The sequence below is a fragment of the Oreochromis niloticus genome, linkage group LG22 (genome assembly GCF_001858045.2).
Source record: "Oreochromis niloticus isolate F11D_XX linkage group LG22, O_niloticus_UMD_NMBU, whole genome shotgun sequence".
NCBI lineage: Eukaryota > Metazoa > Chordata > Actinopteri > Cichliformes > Cichlidae > Oreochromis > Oreochromis niloticus.
Genome location: NC_031985.2, coordinates 38,877,770 through 38,897,919, shown reverse-complemented (window position 1 = coordinate 38,897,919; position 20,150 = coordinate 38,877,770). Strand labels below are relative to the sequence as shown.

Sequence of the window (20,150 nt, the reverse complement as noted above, 5' to 3'; positions counted from 1 at the left end):
GGAACATCATAGTGTGAGGCTGTTCTTCAGCATACGGCACTGGCACGTGTCATAATGTATATTATTGTTCAATTCAATTCAATTCAATTTTATTTATATAGCACCAAATCACAACAAAAGTCGCCTCAAGGCGCTTTATATTGTACAGTAGATAGCACAATAATAAATACAGAGAAAAACCCAACAATCATATGACCCCCTATGAGCAAGCACTTTGGCGACAGTGGGAAGGAAAAACTCCCTTTTAACAGGAAGAAACCTCCGGCAGAACCAGGCTCAGGGAGGGGCGGGGCCTCTGCTGTGACCGGTTGGGGTGAAAGAAGGAAAACAGGATGAAAGACATGCTGTGGAAGAGAGACAGAGATTAATAACAGATATGATTCGATGCAGAGAGGTCTATTAACACATAGTGAGTGAGAAAGGTGACTGGAAGGGAAAAACTCAATGCATCATGGGAATCCCCCGGCAGCCTACGTCTATTGCAGCATAACTAAGGGAGGATTCAGGGTCACCTGGTCCAGCCCTAACTATATGCTTTAGCAAAAAGGAAAGTTTGAAGCCTAATCTTGAAAGTAGAGATAGTGTCTGTCTCCTGAATCCAAACTGGAAGCTGGTTCCACAGAAGAGGGGCCTGAAAACTGAAGGCTCTGCCTCCCATTCTACTTTTAAATACTCTAGGAACAACAAGTAGGCCTGCAGAGCGAGAGCCAAGTGCTCTAATAGGGTGATATGGTACTACAAGGTCATTAAGATAAGATGGGGCCTGATTATTTAAGACCATTGTATGTTAATAATTAGTGCTGTCAAAATTAACGCGTTAGCGCAGATTAAGCCGTCACCACGATTAACACGATACAAAAACTTTAACGCTATTAATTCATCTGGAGTGCAGAATGACTCAAAATCCATGAAATGTTTCTGTCAACGGATTTCGGGCAGTTTGTCCAAGTAGAGTTCGCACATGTGCAAATGGGCAGGCAGTGACGGGCAGCTGAACCAATCAACTCAATATGGAAGATGATAAACGCACACTGGCCCTCTCGATGGGAAATTTGAGTATTAAAAAAATAACAAGACGGAACAGTCGACCAACATAGAGTATTATGCACATTGTGCACGAAGGAATTTTCTTTTCACCGAAGCACTTCCAGCTTAAAATATCACATTGACGAAAGCAAACGTTAGCCGGGGATGCTGCTAGCACTTTGGCTAACGCGTCACCCAGCTTGCAACAAACCACTCACGGAGCATCGGGGACGCAGTAAGTCTACCTCGGACATATTGACTGACACAAGTGGATTGCAACAAACTGCAGACCTGTTAATATCATTAAGAACACGCACTTTACATAGCTTTGGTTCCTCGTTTCAAGGACTTGAAGCCTCCCGGAGAGTGACAGAGGGAGAGGATACATGTTTACAGAGTTTACTGTTAACATGAATGTTCAAGATGTTCAATAAACATGTTAAGTGCGTATATTTTACCTTTTGTTCCCCGAGTTTGTTTGCTCATGCAAAATGAAATGCAAATAATATAGAATAAAAATGAATTATATTTAATCGTGATTATTCAAAATTAATCCACCGTAACCCTGAGATGAATCAGATTGAACATTTTGATTGTTTGAGAGTGCTAATATATATTATATATTAGTGTATACTTACATATTAGTATATAGTTTCTTTTTTAAAGTTGTATTTCACAGGAGAGAACCTGTGTTCAAAGACTGAAGAAAACTATTCATATTCTCTTTGAATTTAAGCATACGCTCTTTGTGTTTATTCTGCGTTTACTTCATTATATTGCATAAATGCCTGTTACAAGCTTAAGTATGAAGTTGAAAAAGTGTAACTGCAGCCAGGCTATTGATCAAGTAATTGCGATTAATCGCGATTAATTACAGAAAATTGTGAGATTAATTAGTTACATTTTTTATGTATTGACAGCACTATTAATAATCTAACTGAAGGAATGATTAATGGAAGAATGTACTGAGACAATCTTGATAAAAATCTGCTGCCAGGATGATGAAGCTGAAACAAGGGTGGATTAGGACTGGGCGATATATCGAGTTTTTAAATATATCGATATATTTTTATACGAGATATGAGATGTGACAATATCCTTTATATCGATATAAAGCCATGGCCAGAGGGGCCGATGGCGCGATATGGCAGCCTCGCTTCTGTCAGTCTGCCCCAGGGCAGCTGTGGCTACAACTGTAGCTGCCTCCACCAGTGTGTGAATGTGAGAGTGAATGAATAGTGGAATTGCAAAGTGCTTTGGGTGCCTTGAAAAGCGCTATATAAATCCAATCCATTATATGGTCTATGTTACGTTATAATTATACTTGTGGAGCTGCAAGTTTGCCTCTCTTTCGTCCACTTTTGTCTCTACGCAACGTTACTCTGTCTCCCCCTCCCCCATTGCTTCACCTGCAGGCAGCGACAAGATAGACATGGCAGCTATCAAAGAGGAGCTGGTCAGACAAAAGAAAACATTTGGAGATTACTAGTTTACTGCTGGTAGCGTTAATCTCGCTAAAATAACGTTAACGCCATAACTGCATTAACGCGGCAAATCTCCGTTAATGAGTTACCGCGGATTGTCCCGTACGTGGGGCTGGACGGCGTCAACGCGTTAACGGGCTAACCGCGCTAACCCGTTGACGCCATGCACGGCCTGAAATCCTTTCATTCTCTCAAAAGTTGGCTGCGCGCCTTTTGTATGAATTCTGGTTGTGCTTGATGACCGCGAACCGATTTTATGTGATACACGGCGCTCAGCAATCTGTCAAAAAATGTTTTAGTCCGACTTTGCTAAGCTACGGAGCTGCACCGCTTGATGGATTGTCGGAGCATTACGGCTACCGAGGAGCCTCGCGGAGTAATACGTACTGTGCTTCAACGTAATATTACCGTATTGTGTGTGTATAAGGACCATAAATGGCTCCTGTTCAGAGACATGGTTACGAAGCAGATTTCAAACTCCAGGCTGTCAGTCACGCAGTAGAAGTTGGGAACAGAGCAGCTGTGAAATCTGTCTTTGTTATTATGCTCAGCGTCTGTTAGTTTACATTTTGACTGCACAATTGTGAGCTCTTTGTTATGCACAAAACAACATAGTTTTATTTTATTTATAGAGCATCATTATTTAATAAATGCTCATAATTTATTTTGAGTAGTTTTTTTCATGTACATCTATGCTGTATGTTAATAAAAGTGCCTGTGTGACATCTGGGACACAGCTTTGACTAAGAACTCTCTTTTTGTTCTTACTTTATGGCTTTAAAAAAATATCGAGATATATATCTTATATCGCCATCCAGCTAAAAAATATCGAGATATATATCTTATATCGCCATCCAGCTAAAAAATATCGAGATATGAATTTTGAGTCATATCGCCCAGTCCTAGGGTGGACGTTTCAATGATCCCAAACACATCCAAGGAAACGCTCAGCTGGTTTCACAGAAAGAAAATAAAGAATGGCCCAGCCAATCAGTTGACCCCAATCCAACTGAAACTCTATGGAAGGACTGAAGCTCAGGGTTTATACGGCTGTTTGTGTGGCCGAATGGGCCGAAATCACACCTGAGCAATGCATGTGCATCGTGTTACCAACATCTGGTGAGAATTGCAGGTCAGAGGCACCTTCAGAAATGCATTTACTTAGAAAATTAAAGACGTGTACGGTATTGGTTTTACCTGCTGTACACATGACTGTGTGGCGGGCGTGGTTGTGGTCAATCCAAGGTGCAGGCACCTGCCGCGCCCCAGCTGCTCCCACCCGAGGAGTGGGTATGGGCGCTGAGGCAGGCTGCACCTTCTCCACTCCCACGCTGGTGGGGGTGGCGATGGTGTCGGCCAGGACCGGATCCAAGCTGCCAGATTCTTAATCACCTCCATATGACGCCCGGTCTGGTCCTGCAGCATGACACCGCTGCCTGCTCATGTTGCGTGGCCACCAGCTCGGCCACCATTTTGGCCAGCTCCTCCTTTGGCCGGCCTGGTCCTGGGTCTGCCATGCCCCCAACCTGGGTTTCGGCATCACTGTAATGAATGCACGCAGACCCGACCACACATCCATGCTTTCCAGCATCTTTTATTCGCCACACTATTTACGCACACGGTTGCTGTATACACACAGTGGCCGCAGCTCTCCCACTGCCAGCCGTACTCGCATCAACAACAAACCCCACACTCAGGACCCAGTACCATGTATGCAGGTCGGCGTGATGAGCCGATGCAGCTCCAGTGCGTCGGCTTCCTCTGCAGCCACGCCACAACCACGCCTGCCACAGACTGTCTATTAAAAATTAAGACTAACAGATGGGTTGTGTTGCTCTGTGGAGATTAGTAAGTGAAAATAAAAAGGTTTCACTTAAATAGGAATATTTATTGATGATGACTTTAGGCACCAAATAGCATTCATGTGTCTGCAGGTGATTGGCAGCTCCAGCTGTCATCCATGATGAGTGTGTTCTTGCTGCTGAGCATGACTTATTGGTCCTAGTACTCCCAGTAGATTATTTGGACCTACTCAACTCACGGTGCATGCAGTATAACAAAACACAGTGGGCAGCCTCTGTGTACAGAGAACTTAATGTAATATGATAAGTGCACTGGAGACTTGATCATTCAGCTGATTCTTCTGTCAGCTTGAATTCTTTAATGAAAGCACCATCTGCTCTCCCTTGTGTGATGCAGGTTGCCATGATGATGAGCGTGTATCACGTTGCATTGTGCGTTGCAGCTTTGTAAATCAAGTATTAGAGCTCCAGGCGTAGTGGCTGTCCGATGAAGATGGACTCTTATCTAAATGCCAGTTCAAATAAGATGCATATTGGTCATTATTGGATTATTGTTGACTGTTCCTTGTCAGTGCTGATTCATGATGCATGATGGAGGTAAACTGAAGACTGGAGAGGGCTGACATTTGGCTTTAGATATGGCTTTTTCAAAACAGCCACAGTTATCGTTTTTATTATCATTTATTTGTCTGTTTTGTACATTTAGTTTAAATTGTCAAGCAACACAAATTCAGTGCAGAGATGAGCTGTTGAACTATCGTTGAACTGTGGAAGTTACGCGGTTGTTTTACTATCAAAATGAGTAAAAACTGAAACTCCTGCCTCAGTACAGAAGTAGTTAGCAGCAAACTATACTTAAACCTCAGGTGACCAAGCTCTTATATACAACAAGTATAACTGGCTTGGGCCATTTTGCTCCCATTATTATTTATCACACCTATACTTTATCTGTGACAGGTATTCTAACATTTAAAAATTCTGTTAACATTTTTTCACCGATTACATTCATAATTTTTGTGGACAGATTGTCTTGGGGCAGCCTAAGGCTGGAAGGTGTTGTGTTTCGTGGCCATATGATCTCATCTCTGATTTATGCAGATGATGTGTGTAGCGGCCAGAATGAGAATTAGCACATTTGAGATCATTGTTCTCAGACAGAAAAATTCCCTGTGCCGTCTCCGGGTTGGTGTCCCAAGCAGAAGAGTTCAAGTATCTGGAGGACGCTCACAAGCATGAAAAGGATAAATGGGAAATGGATTGGACGCTGTAATGGTCTGGTGTGGTGAAGAGAGAGCTGTGTGTGAAAGTGAAGCTGTTGCTTGTTACTTGTTCTCACTCTCACATAAGGCCACAAGCTATGGGCTGTGACAACAAACAACAATGAAACCTTCATTGTCGGACCGTTTTTTAAATCCTTTATTTCCCTGCTTATTTCAAATATTTTATTCATGAACCCTTAAAATGAGAAATGTTAAAATCAGATGCCCTATAACAGATTAATTAGAAGGCAATTAAAAAACAGAAGTTGCTATAAAATCAAATAAATATAACTTCAATCACCCTGACTATACCAATGAGCTAATTCATGAAAAAAAAAAGAGAGAAATTCTTGTTGCTTGTTTTGTTGCTTGAAAATGGCAAAACATGACATATTTACGTGGATGCACCACCCACAGATATTTTATTTGGGTGTTGGTGGGTCTTTGAAGAGGCTCCACCTGCGGTCTCCATAGTTCTCCTGGGAGACTTTAACACTTTGACAGAGACCCGGAGAGGCACGATGGAAGGAAGAGTCTGCTTGATCCAAATCAATGTGGAGTTTTGACTTCTGTGCTAGGCATGGGTTGGCCATAACAAACACCATGCTCAAGCACAAGATATGCATAGTGTACATAGTCTACATGGCAATGATCGACTTTGCTGTTGTATCATCTGATAAGAGCAGACCTGTTATTTGATCACTGCCTAGTGAGTTAAATCAAAGTGCAGGGCGGCTGCCAGACGAACCTGAAGCTGAAGAAAGCAACAACAGTATTAAAGGGCCAAAAGGACTGCAGCTTTGGTAGAGGAGGTCATCGAAGAGGGCTTTTGAGAGCCCTGTTCTGGCAAGCTCTCCCGGGACTCAGGAAGGGAAACCAGGGCTTGGCTCAAGCAGTGCTCAGTCAGAGGGAAGAACTGGTGACCCAGATTTGGGATATTGTAGAGCGGTGGAAAAGGCACTTTGATGAACCGAGGCAAAACTTCCAACATAGAGAAGGCAGAGCCTGAAAACTCACGGGAAGCCACATCTATTACACTGACAGAGGTCGCTGCATTAGTTAAGAAGCTCCCTGGTAGTAGGTCTGGTTGAGATTCACTTTGAGAGTCTGTAACTTTGCTTGATGAGTAAACCATTAAAAACAAATATTTTTTGTGCTGGTAACCAACTCAGACACAGAAAACTGATTCTGAAATTATTCTAAGAAGGCTAAACCTAACGCAGCAAAATTAACTAAACGATAGGAGGAGCTAATGACCAAACTAAAACGAGACTTGGGCAACTGAACTAGCCAAAAGAATAATTAACGGGACTACAGTACAAGGAAATGAATTAAGGTGTGGTGATCGTGTTTATGAACATGACAGTAATGGCATGTTTACATTTCAGCACTTGTAAAAGTTGGCAGGAATGTTAATGTAGGCAAACCTGGAAATGCATTGTATGATTTTGTGTTGCTCTGTTAGCTAAACACCACTACAACGGTTTTACTAAGAAGTGTTGACCCAGACTTTCATGCAGCTTCAGTTTCTGTCAGCTGGGTCTGGTTTGAAGGATGTATGTGGTGACGGTACATTACAGTTAGAAAACTTGTTTAAAAGTGGAGCATGGTGATGCACAAGCATGCTTTTCATTTATTTTGTGTCCCTCGCGTATCCGTTACCCTCTGCCAAAAGGTTTTGCAAGGTAATTACACTGGAAGAAAATAAGTAAAACTAACTAATAACAGACAATAAAGATAATGAAGGGAAATTAAAATGCTCAGCAGTTAAAATCTGCAGTTCTCCAATTCAATGCTGAGAGAACAAGGTTACAAGTTCAGACATAGATCAGCTGAACTTTTATATAAAAGAAAGTATAAAGGAAATAAAAATGCACAATGAAATGTATACAGCCTCATTTTCCTGTAGTACTCGTCAGTAACTATCAGTTAATCTGGTCCTTGGATGATAGCAACGAGGAAGTGTACAGCATGTGCCTAACGACGGCCTATTTCCTGTTTCCTGCCTTACCTCAGGATTCTGAACACATACTTGTAAGTCACACGTCTTTCTTTATAGCCACTCTGTTTTCCCTCTGTTGTTGCCTCAGATGTGTCTGTGGCCTGGCTGTAAGTGACAGGTGGTAGAGCAGGTCACCTACTAACTGGGAGGTTGATGGTTCAATCCCAGTCTGCTCCAGTCTGCATGCCAAATATCCTTAACTGACTATGTTGCTCTCCGATGCATCCATCGGAGTGTGATGTTAGATAGGAAGCAGCGTAGAAAAAAAGTGAATGGGTAAATGTACAAGTTGTATAAAGTGCTTTGAGTGCTCAGATAGAGTAAGAACCAGGCCATTTACCCTCTGTTCAGTTCAGAGTAATTGTACCTGATGTAGTGTTGGTTTGTTAGTGTGTCTGTCTGGACATTTTGGAGAAGAAATTATTTTTAACACCAACAGTAAAATATCCATTAATAAGATAAATACCATCAGTAGTCCCACAGTGAGAGGCTTTTTGGTGTCCACTTCCATGTTACACCCAAACTGAAAGTAATTCATGGAAATCTATCGAATCCCTAATTCAGACTTCAGATTGTGGAAAAGCAGGTTTTACGGTACTTACCCTTACCCTCACCAAAAGTTCTCCATAAACAAGGACTGATGCTGAAACCATACCACATCACAGGAATTAAGATTTTATCATTATGTTTTTAAGGCCCTAATCAATTTGTACGGGTCTGATTTTTTTAGCTGATAAACAGGCATATACACAAAGGCTTATTTAGGATTGTAAACAAGACCCGTAGTCTTCAGCAAACTACTCTGTGTTCATCCACAGGGGGAAAAACACAGCCTCAAGGCAGTGCAAACCCTTGAGTAAACCTGGCTTCCAAGCAAATAGAGTTCAGTGTGCTTGCAGTTGTAAGATGTGACATCTGTAAAGGACAGTATGCACTGACTACGGTTTCACTTTGTGACCAGAGAAGATCACATGATTGTGATTTGACTCCAGCTGTGGCTCAAATCTGATTCCAACAGACAGAAGCTGCTTTCATGTGGGATCTGAAACTCGATGACTTTGGTGACCATTTGAGTTTCATTCATCTTTGTGTTCGACTGTGTTAGCCTAACTGTGGGTGATTGTGTCTTGGTCTGGATTTTCCCAAACCTGGTCTTCATTCACTCCATCAGCCCAGTCAAACTGAAGCACAACAAATGTGATCTTTAAATCCACCATACGTATTGAAGCCATTTGTATAGCATGTTGTGTCCTTACCCGAGCGTTTTTACATTTCTGACTTCAGTTACCTGATGAAAGTACAGCTATGAGAGAGTTTCACATTTATTTATGGTGTTTGTGTAGCACTCTGTACACAACCTGGTGCACAACTTGACACTCAGAGAAACAAAAGGCTACAGTTTAAATTGATGATCATCACAACTTGGTGCATTTTCAACAAGCAAAAAACAAAAGGTTGATTGTTTCAGGACCTCAGTGGGGCGTTTAGTTGTTCCAGGAAACTCTAGAGTAAAAATCAATACCTGCACATGCACTTCAAGCAGAGAAATATGAGAAATACCATCGCTCCACCGGTAGCAGTGCTTCTGTCCTTTCAAAAGCAGGTAGAAAAACTGTCTAGTAGGCTGTTCTGCTCTCAGCTATTGCAGCTAATGCTGCCTGCAGTGGAAGTCGGGACAGTAATGTGCAGAAATTGTAATTATCGAAAGTCATAAAGAGCACTGAGCTGTATAAACTCTGTATCCCTTTTACCATCTGTGGACCTCCTGTCTGATGGCATCAGGTTGTCTTGAAATACTTCCTCTGAAGAGTGCAGTACATGTGGCTGTTAAATGAAGATTATGCATTTCCTCATGCGGCATCAGTCTACATGTTTTTAACAAACCAAACATATTTGACCTGTTTGGATGGTCCTGGAACGTCACTATATAAGATTTGTCCATTACTCCCAAACTGCATTTACAGAAAAGGAATCAATCACTTAACGGTTGTGTATGTTACTTACACAGCAACATCACACCATAACCCTAACCCTACACCATTAAGGAACCTGCTCATGTGACATAATCTTATCTTTAGCCTAATCAAGGGCTGGACTGGGAATCTGGCATACTGGGCATTTGACAAACCTTTGGGCTGATGACTTAGTTTAAAGGGCTGCTGCACTCTGGATGTACAAGCACTGACAGTAGCCCATTAGTTCATGTTCATTAATGCCACTGGATTGCTCAGTCGAATGTCTTAACCCAGCCTCCCTCTCATAGCCTCATTGTGCGCTCATGCACCTTGTAGAACAGAGTTTAGTGTGTTTAGTTTAAGGGCACATACACAGGCGGCTGTTATTTCACAGATGACTTCAGTCATTTTAACAGAAGTCCCATTGAAATTAGCTCGCGCTTATTCAACAGGTTACAGTTAGCATCTGTCTAAAAAGATCAATGTTTCCTTCAGCAGTCAGGTCAAAAGGCCAGAGTTGAAACACTTCTGTGACTGAGGTCAACACGGAATTGTTCCAGTTTAACAATTTAAAAATGTTACAAAATATCAGGTACAGTGGGCCCTTGCTATAACGCGCTTCACCTTTCGCGGCCTCGCTGTTTCGCTGATTTTTTTAATGCAATTTTCTATGTTTGTTTCTTTTTTTCTTTTCTTTTTTTTAAAGCGCATTGTGTTCTGTGTCCTGATTGGCTGTAGACCACTGTCAATCAATCCCGTGCTGTGTCTCCTGTACAGTACAGAAAGCGTTCAGCTTGTCAAATTTACATAAATCTTCTATCCTAGCAGTGTGACTCTGAAGTGCTGCAATGTATGTTTGTAAGTTTTCTCCCCAACAAACAACAATGTCGACGAGACGTTTTGCACCGACAAAGGCTCCTGCGGGTTCCTTTGGTTTCAAGGTTTGAACTTTGAGAGTGTTTAAACAAGAGAGAAACGTGTGGAAATGTCGATGCCTGTCTGAGAAAAGTGTATAAAGTGTGTAGTGACGGGTTTTACAGCCTTAAAACATCTGTAATAATTGTAAAAAATAAAGTTGGCTACTTCGCAGATTTTACCTATTGCGGGTTATTTTTGGATCGTAACTCCCGCGATAAACGAGGGACCAGTGTAAATGTAAAAAAGTGTAAAAAGGAAATTTCAGTGGAAAACATTTTCAGGGTGAAAGAATTCACACCAGTAGCTCCAACACGGTGTCCGTACATTTTATGTGTTAAATATAGAGTAAGACTTCTTTCAGGACCCTGAAAAACTGCTAGGAGGGGTTTGTTAAGCATCACTATCAACAGCATAAAATTCATCATACAACAAACAGACTCATTCTAAAGTCTCAGATCTGCACTTATATTAACTCAAATTGTTTGGTACCTGAATTGAAGTTGTCACAGTGACGTCACCTCATTAGTCCGATGATCCTAGACCCAAACAGAAACAAGACTGTGGTAGAAAGCCCTGTTATCCATCATGGATCATCCTCTGCATCACTCACCAGGACATTTACTAACAGACTCATTAAGACTTTCACACCTCATACCACCATGTTTCCTCACTGTGTAATATTAATCTTGTCCATAGTGTTCTATTATTTATTTTAGTTTTTTATTAGAGGCAACATCATTGATCGATTGTACTAAAACCAAGACATTGATAACTAGCATATCTGATTCGGGTTATTGCTGCACAAGTGTCCCTGCGTCTCTGTTGGAACTGACTGCTTTTTCCACTTTGAGTTTATTGTTTCTATGGTTACAAAGGTTGTTTATAGAGGAAATGTACCCCATGAAGAATTTGCTTAGTTTAATAGTCATTTTCTTGGCTGGTTTGAAGCTTTTTGTTTTCCTCCATCGTCTCTGTGGTAGGATGGATCCAGTTGTGAGGCCTTCCCAGCTGTTGTCTCATATTAAATGTTCTTTAGGGTTAAAAAAAAAATAGCAAACTGAAGCAAAGTTTCCCATAATGCTCTAAGGCATCTGATTTTTTTTTCCTGAGCTTTTTGGGAATGAGCTTTTGAAACTGAATATAGAGTTACAAAGGGAACGTGATTGGCTGTTTTAATACTTGGTCTAATGGAGACCTGATCCTTACTTTTTAAAGGCCAAAGCCATGGCAGCATGATGACAGTAACCCAGACGGTTACACATCTTCTAAACCTGTGCAGCTATGCTGTGCATGATGTGTCTTGATTCATCTGACTGAAGTTCTGCCCATTGTCACCAGACTCGACACAATGAAATGATGAAGCTGCAAAACTCAAGGACAATATCGGCCTAACAGTACAGTTGTGTCCAGAAATACATTGACCCGAGGCAGTTTGGTTTTTCGCTGCTTAATAAAACATATTAGTTTCAGGTATATAATGGATTGAAGTGCAGATTGTATATAGGGCCTGACCAAACGATGTTACCACCACGTGTAACCTCAGATTCCAGGCACCTACGACCCAGGGAACAAACACTCAGGTATTCCTGTTTGCATCCAGACTTTTGGTGATCCTTATCTTGAGGTGGTCCTCAGGAATACCCACATGTGTGTTCAGTCAATGTTACCATGTAATACTTGACCTGACCTCTGTTTGACTTCATTTTTAATTCATTTCTTTTTAGTTATACTGTGTTGAAGGCTGCATCCTGACCTATTCATGATTATATTTGCATCCTCCAATCTTTTTTTTAATAAACCTTGAAGATATTTCATGCTGACGCTTTTTTATCCACTGTGCAAGTGTCAGGTGTGGATATTTAAAAGCACAGTGACAGTACTTTAAACGTGAGGTTTGATCAGCGTGCAGGGAGAGGATACATGCTTATGTGAGCAGAGAGCGCCCTTCCATGTTCTAATCAGTCCAATCTCAATCAGGTGGAGTCCTCTTGTTGTGGCTTCAGCTACAGGAAAGTGTGATGCGTATATGTGGAGGTGGCCTCCTGAGCACAGCTGCTCAAGGACATTCAGCTTCCTGCTTTCTCGTCTTACTGTGGCAAGTTACAGTTTCAGCTGCACGCTGTGACTCTGTGCTGCTGCACTGTGCACTGTGTATGTGCTGCTGTGGCCTTGGTTCATTTATTATTTATTATTCATTTTTCAATAAACTGTTGCACTGACAGTTGTTTATCAGACAAACACTCAGCATCAGATGTATCGCCCTGTGAAAGGAAAAGAGACATTATCTGAATTTTGAAAGGCAAATAGTGAAGTTTACATTTTGTGTGGATCCTTGTTGGTCTCTGTGGCTGTTAAGCCTCTCACCACAACCCTGTGAGTCATTCTAGCATTAAAAGCTCAAAGGATGAACCAGTGTTATGTCTACACATAAGACAATTTAGCAAAGAACAACCAAAAAGTTGGACCAGTGAAACCATCCTGTCAGTGTAAAACATTTAATCCCTGAGATATTTTAATGTAACAGTACATCTGAGTTTCTTTACATGATAACGATGTAAACGTTAGCTCATCCCCCAGACTGTTTATAAAACAGGTTTTGTTAATTAACTGTGAGACCACTAGGATAAAAACATAAATTTTATAGTAGATGATGGAAAACAAAACCTTGTCTCTCATCCAAGTGTTTGTCGTTACTTCGTCTTTCACTACTGTGGTGTCCTGTGAATGGCAAAGCCAGGCAGAGTCTTTATCGTCAGAGAAAGCTGTGAAACGTGCTTCGAGCAGGCTGGATTGGAGTCTTTGCCAAACCAATTCTGGGCCCCGGGCCTTATGTTTGACACCATGATTCTGATGATGTCACATGATCTTTGTTGGCACATGAAGTTGTTACATGAGTGCAGTTGTTTTAAGTGCTGTATGCATTATAAACACCTATTTTGCATAAACGAGCATGAAACATAAGCGCAAATAAGAACTACTGCTGAGAGTAACCTTGAGCTGACAAACAGTGAAACAAGGACGTTGCAGCAGAGATGACAGCTGATTGAAAGCCTGCTGTGTACAGTGTGTTGTTTCTGTGTTGTTTGTGTGTTGGATGCACAGCAAAATCAACTGTCAGCAAATTACAGTGCAAAACAAAACCTCAGAGGGAAAGAAATGATACCTGGACCCTGAGACGTTACATGAACTGAGTGTTAGCGTTTAACCACTAGATGTCATCCTGCACAGAGGAAAAGAACTGAGAGCTGGCAGCCTGTGCTGAGTTTCATTTAATATAACGATGACAGAAACATTGGCTGATCATGTCTCACCCAGTTTTCTCCTGTAACTTTATGTTTTTAAAATGATACAGGAGAGAAGGACGAGCTGTGAGGAAATGTGTGTAGAAGTGTGAAGTTGCTCTGTTAAGATAAAGAATGACTGAAGGTTTGTTTCTGTGTTTGGGTAGGTAGGAACCCAGATGTCTGATGAGGCTCTGAGGATGACGTCTTTGCCTTGAAGCCCCACCAGTATGTCAGGTAAGCCTCACACTGCCAGCTTCACTCCAAATATGATGGAACCTAAAGAAAAGTCTTATTATTCTCTATTTTTTTAGTTGGTGTGAAAGTTGATGTGAAAACTAAAAGAACAGCAAATACTCTGTTTTGCTCGTTAATTCTGATCACGTCGGGGAAACAATACTCCGGCAACATTAAGCAAAATACAAGTATACAGGTTAGCACTTCTGTAACGCCAGTAATCCGTCGAGTACTTTCCGAACACCGTGTTAGATAACATGAGTAAAGCACATATTTGACCTGCTACACAATAACCAGTAGAATGACTTTGTGTCAGCGCTGTGTGACTTCTCACTGAGCCGGTTTGACATCAGGACCTCTGGTTCACAGTTTATTTGTCAGCTGCTCGGCAACGAGGTCAGAAATGAAGTGTGAGGTTTACTGTGGCACCCCACAGTTTCCACACATAATCTGACAGCAGTCAGTCATTCAGCCTGTGAAAGAGCTGGTGCTAAACAAACACTACTGGAACTGTTTAAAGTCTGACATAATAACCTATTAACTCCTCAACAGAATTCTTTAAAAATCCGTTTTTATTGCAGTTCAGGATCGAATCAGCAGTGTGCAACCCCATTAAGCTAATGAGTGCTTTAACATGTACAGTATGACAGAGCTGAATCAGTCAGACTCGATGTACAGATCCAGGACAGACTGCATGATAGTGTTACGAGCTGTGGAAGCAAATTTTCGTCAGAGAAGAAGCAAAAGGGAGTCAAGACCTAATAATAAGTTTAAGTGTTTGAATTATGACCATCCTTTTAAAAGAAGTGATTTGGAAAGTACAACAAATGAAATTGCAACAGTAGGAACTTGATTCGTATCATAGCTGCAGTTAAAACTGCTGCTGCATTACCATGAAACGGAACTTTTCTAAAACCTATTTTTAAACTGCATTTTCATATTATGACAGCAAAGAAACAGAAACAAGCACATAACAAATGTTAGTGAACAAGAAATCACCAAATATCAGCACTGCTCTTAGAAGTAATCCACTTTTTCCATTTGTCAGGGAATTTCCTGACCGTGTGTCTGTTATTAAGTGATCGTGCTCAGCCAGTTTTTCCCTCTGTAGCTGTTGGAAATGGCTTTAAAAACATGGTCAGGTCTCAATAATCAGTTTGTAAAGATGACCTAACATTTTAACCTGGTAGCTGTAACTGACAGAAGATGCTCACACTCATAGCAGGAAAGCCCCTTCGAGCAGCAGGACTGATGCACAGTGATCCTCTTTTTCTCCAAAGTGTTTGTTGGCAGAGATCAGTGACGAGTATAAAACCCCGAACACTGCATGTCAGACAGTTTGAAGTCTACACTTTGGTTGGACAGTGATAGTCTGCCCTCACCACCAGAGGTCCACGTTGTGTTAAAGTGATAACAATGTTTCAATAAGTTCAGCAGAAACAGGTGAAATCACTGCAACTGTGTCTCACTGTGAAAGTGATCATTGTTAAACTGTGAAATGTTTCAAGATCAAAAAGGTCTCAGCTTGAACCTCATGGCAAAATCAACTCTTTTCCACACACACACATACTAACCATTCATTTCTATAACATGATTCATCCTGTCCACACACACAGCAGTGCTAACCACTTCATCTGGCCAAATCAAAGCATCAAAAAGGCAACCAAAGAAATGTGAAGATGGCAGGACGCTGCATGCAGCCATGCTGCCCTATATTAAACAGCCAGGACAGGATGTAGCTCTGCATTTATTTACTTAACTAGCAAATTGGGCATCAGTGAGGTCAGCGGGGCTGGAATTGGATTTAACCAGCCTGGGTGACCTCAGTGACCTGGCGATCCCTACATAGCCAACAGACTTACACTCACATGTATCACACTGACAAAATGAACTTAACCTTTCATTCACCATATAAGCTCCAAGGGGACAACGACCGCTTTGATATCTGAGATGCTGTTTTAGTTTTTACATGAACCTGCTGCTCTGTTAGACCAAAGTCTGAAAGCTTTTACGTTCATGTTCACAAAGCAGAGCAGCATTAGCCTCTCTCTCTCTCTCAGCTGTTTTAATGACAACGTAGCTTATGTTTTTTAAAGTGCCTCTCCCATCTATTTTAGAGCCAGCAGAAAAATGCTCCCCCCGCTGGAAAGATGAGGCCATTCAAAATGGTAATATTTCACCTCCCTCTCTACACTGCTGTTTCCTTCTTCTGTCAGCATGGCGTAGCTTTGGATGTACGGCTTTGTCAAGGAAAAGCTTCAAAAGGGCTTTTTATCTCCACATTTGATGTTTCTTCTCCAGAAAAGCCTAAAAGGATGTGACAGATTGTGTCATAGAGTTTGTGTCATTAGTCATTTTACCGTCACATGTGTTCTTGTTTCAAAAACTGGAATTATTTGATTTAAGAACATTTTTGTGTAGATTCAGTTCAATATAAATCATACCCTAGTCGTTTCAGTTTCACCGATGTTGGGAAGCTGCATACATCACGTTACAACATGCAGAGTAACTGAAGACAGTAAGTCAGATGTTTAAACATTTTGTTCTTTTTGAAGGACATGAGCTCATTTAGAGTTTGCTTTCACAAAGTGGGACATTCACCCACTGTAATAATAATGACAATAATAATAAAGAGCAAAGTGGTTAGTGATACATAGTTCAAAAACCAGATGTATAAGTAAGTAAAGCTTTATTTGCAGCTTTCAACCACAACACTGAAAACAAACGTCTTGATGCATTCTCAATCATCCAGGAAAGTAAATCTCCAAAAGTTGATTCTGTTCATCTGGACGTAGCGTTTTGTGGGAGAAACGTTTCGTCACTCATCCAGGTGACTTCTTCAGCCTCAGCTGACTGCAGGTTTCCCCAAACCTTCCCCAACTGAAAACAAATGTTGGTCAAACACAATTCTAAAAAGCTCTTTTAGCTGTTTGGAAGAGACCACAGAGCCCACAGAGATCACAGAGCCCACAGAGATCACAGAGCCCACAGAGCCCACAGAGATCACAGAGATCACAGAGACCACAGAGCCCACAGAGATCACAGAGCCCACAGAGATCACAGAGACCACAGAGATCACAGAGACCACAGAGCCCACAGAGATCACAGAGCCCACAGAGATCACAGAGCCCACAGAGCCCACAGAGATCACAGAGCCCACAGAGCCCACAGAGATCACAGAGATCACAGAGCCCACAGAGATCACAGAGCCCACAGAGCCCACAGAGATCACAGAGATCACAGAGCCCACAGAGCCCACAGAGATCACAGAGCCCACAGAGCCCACAGAGATCACAGAGATCACAGAGATCACAGAGCCCACAGAGATCACAGAGCCCACAGAGCCCACAGAGATCACAGAGATCACAGAGCCCACAGAGATCACAGAGACCACAGAGATCACAGAGCCCACAGAGCCCACAGAGATCACAGAGCCCACAGAGCCCACAGAGATCACAGAGACCACAGAGACCACAGAGCCCACAGAGATCACAGAGCCCACAGAGCCCACAGAGACCACAGAGCCCACAGAGATCACAGAGCCCACAGAGCCCACAGAGCCCACAGAGATCACAGAGCCCACAGAGCCCACAGAGATCACAGAGACCACAGAGCCCACAGAGATCACAGAGACCACAGAGCCCACAGAGATCACAGAGCCCACAGAGATCACAGAGCCCACAGAGCCCACAGAGATCACAGAGCCCACAGAGCCCACAGAGATCACAGAGACCACAGAGACCACAGAGCCCACAGAGATCACAGAGCCCACAGAGCCCACAGAGATCACAGAGACCACAGAGCCCACAGAGATCACAGAGCCCACAGAGCCCACAGAGCCCACAGAGATCACAGAGCCCACAGAGCCCACAGAGATCACAGAGACCACAGAGCCCACACAGCCCACAGAGATCACAGAGCCCACAGAGCCCACAGAGATCACAGAGCCCACAGAGCCCACAGAGATCACAGAGACCACAGAGCCCACAGAGACCACAGAGCCCACAGAGCCCACAGAGACCACAGAGCCCACAGAGATCACAGAGACCACAGAGCCCACAGAGATCACAGAGCCCACAGAGCCCACAGAGATCACAGAGCCCACAGAGACCACAGAGCCCACAGAGATCACAGAGCCCACAGAGCCCACAGAGATCACAGAGACCACAGAGATCACAGAGATCACAGAGATCACAGAGCCCACAGAGCCCACAGAGATCACAGAGCCCACAGAGCCCACAGAGCCCACAGAGATCACAGAGACCACAGAGCCCACAGAGATCACAGAGATCACAGAGCCCACAGAGATCACAGAGCCCACAGAGACCACAGAGACCACAGAGCCCACAGAGATCACAGAGCCCACAGAGATCACAGAGCCCACAGAGCCCACAGAGATCACAGAGCCCACAGAGCCCACAGAGATCACAGAGCCCACAGAGCCCACAGAGATCACAGAGACCACAGAGACCACAGCCACCAGGCTCAGAGGTAGAGAGTCTGGGGTCACTGTTACTCCTTCGTTTTCAGTGTAATGCACAGCCCTGATCACATGACCCAGGGACCTGCTGAGCACATACTCAGATGTGTGCAGGTTCTTTTCCATGCAGAGCTCCAAAAGTCAGTGCAGCTGTGATATGTGAGGATGTAGAAGCCTCACTGCAGCATTGTGAACATGCTGGAGACATTTGGCTTAGACAAGTGAACAGTGAATTACAATGATGCACATGTGATGAAATATATGCACCAATAACAGTTTACAGTTCAGAGTGTGACACTGTGGGACTTAACTTGGCAATATTTCTTAAGTGCTTTTAAAACAAAAAGCAGAGATTTGACACGGGCTTCAATGTAAAAGTGTAAAGTTACCCAGAGACAGAGGGTTTAGCAGATGTATGCAAGGGGACCAAAGGTTTCTATTACCTTAGACACAAATCTGTCAGGAGCACAAACTTCTGTCGGAGAAAGCTGTCAGCCATCCAAGCTTTAATAGAGTCTAAGCAGCTATGCAGGATCTGTAGCTTGGAATCATCTTGGGGCTTAAGGAGTGATAAGAAATGTCCTTAAAAGGGGACAAGGTTGCATAAGTGCACATGGCATGAGTAAATCTATAAAGATCCCATTATTATTATTATTATATTCAGAAGGAGCTTTCCTTCCTGAGACCACATTCTGCACACATGCCAACACCGTGGTTCCACAGCAGTGCAGCCCTGTCACCCACTGAAAACTGAAGAAGTCAACCCTGAACTGCTGAACAGATGAAATACTGTGTCAGCAACTATGAGAACACATGTGGCTCTTTAAAGTGGCTCCTCAGTTCCAGACACTTACAGAATGCTGTTCAATAAGTGATGCAGCGAAGCGATAAGGTGTTGTGTTTAAATGATTTTAGTGTGTGTGTGTGTGTGTGTGTGTGTGTGTGTGCTCATTTAAATTTTACAATAAGTCCCAGTGAAAACAAAGTATCCCCTCTTTCAGCTGCAGGGTTTCACATATCAGGAAGTAATACTAATCATCAGGTCATTAGCAGCTCCTAAAATCAAAAACCTCAGATAATAACGACACATGACCTATTATATCCTGCCATTATTTATTTAATAGAAATGAAGAAAACCTGCAAAAGCCATGTGTGAAAAATAAAGTCTGCAGCAGTAAAATTAGGAATCATTTTCTGTATGAAAGCATTTCAGTCAGGTTCAGACGTTGCCACGGCAACACATTGATTTTTCTTTCATAAGTAATTGTTTTATAGATTTGCTGGTGTGTTCAATCATTCTTACCCACACTAAATCCCTGTTGGATTTATGGGACGTGTTTTGGTTTTACCACCGTGCGTATGTAAATGAATCTGAACCACTCTGACCTGCCATCACTTTATTACACTCTGATACTTACAGCCTTACAAGTGAAGGAGAAGGTCTTTGTTCTTTTTAAAAATGTTACATTTTAAACATGTTTGTAATAAAGCTAAAGGTAAGTGGGTGTTTTTTTTGTATAAAAGTGCACTAAGCTGTTGAAATATTCATTGAATATTCATTCAAATTGTTGCAGTTTAACACGCCTACATAGGACTTCTTTCCTTTTTTCATCCCCTCAAATCATCATCGTTTGCTCTCAGGCCACCACAAGTCCTAAAAAAAATAGAAAATTGTAAAAATGTACAAAAAAAAGGATATATATATA

At 42.3% G+C, this 20,150-nt stretch overlaps 1 protein-coding gene across 3 annotated transcripts in view; it reads left to right on the top strand.

Moving 5' to 3' along the window:
• Positions 1–20,150, top strand: part of thrb (thyroid hormone receptor beta) — a 107,645-nt gene that overhangs the window by 65,214 nt on the left and 22,281 nt on the right. For 2 of the 3 annotated variants that reach the window (XM_005459724.4, XM_005459725.4), the window contains exons 3-4: positions 13,895–13,964; positions 16,082–16,132. In XM_005459724.4, coding sequence (XP_005459781.1) covers positions 13,958–13,964; positions 16,082–16,132 — 58 coding nt within the window. In that variant the 5' untranslated portion in view covers positions 13,895–13,957. 3 annotated transcript variants of the gene reach the window in all.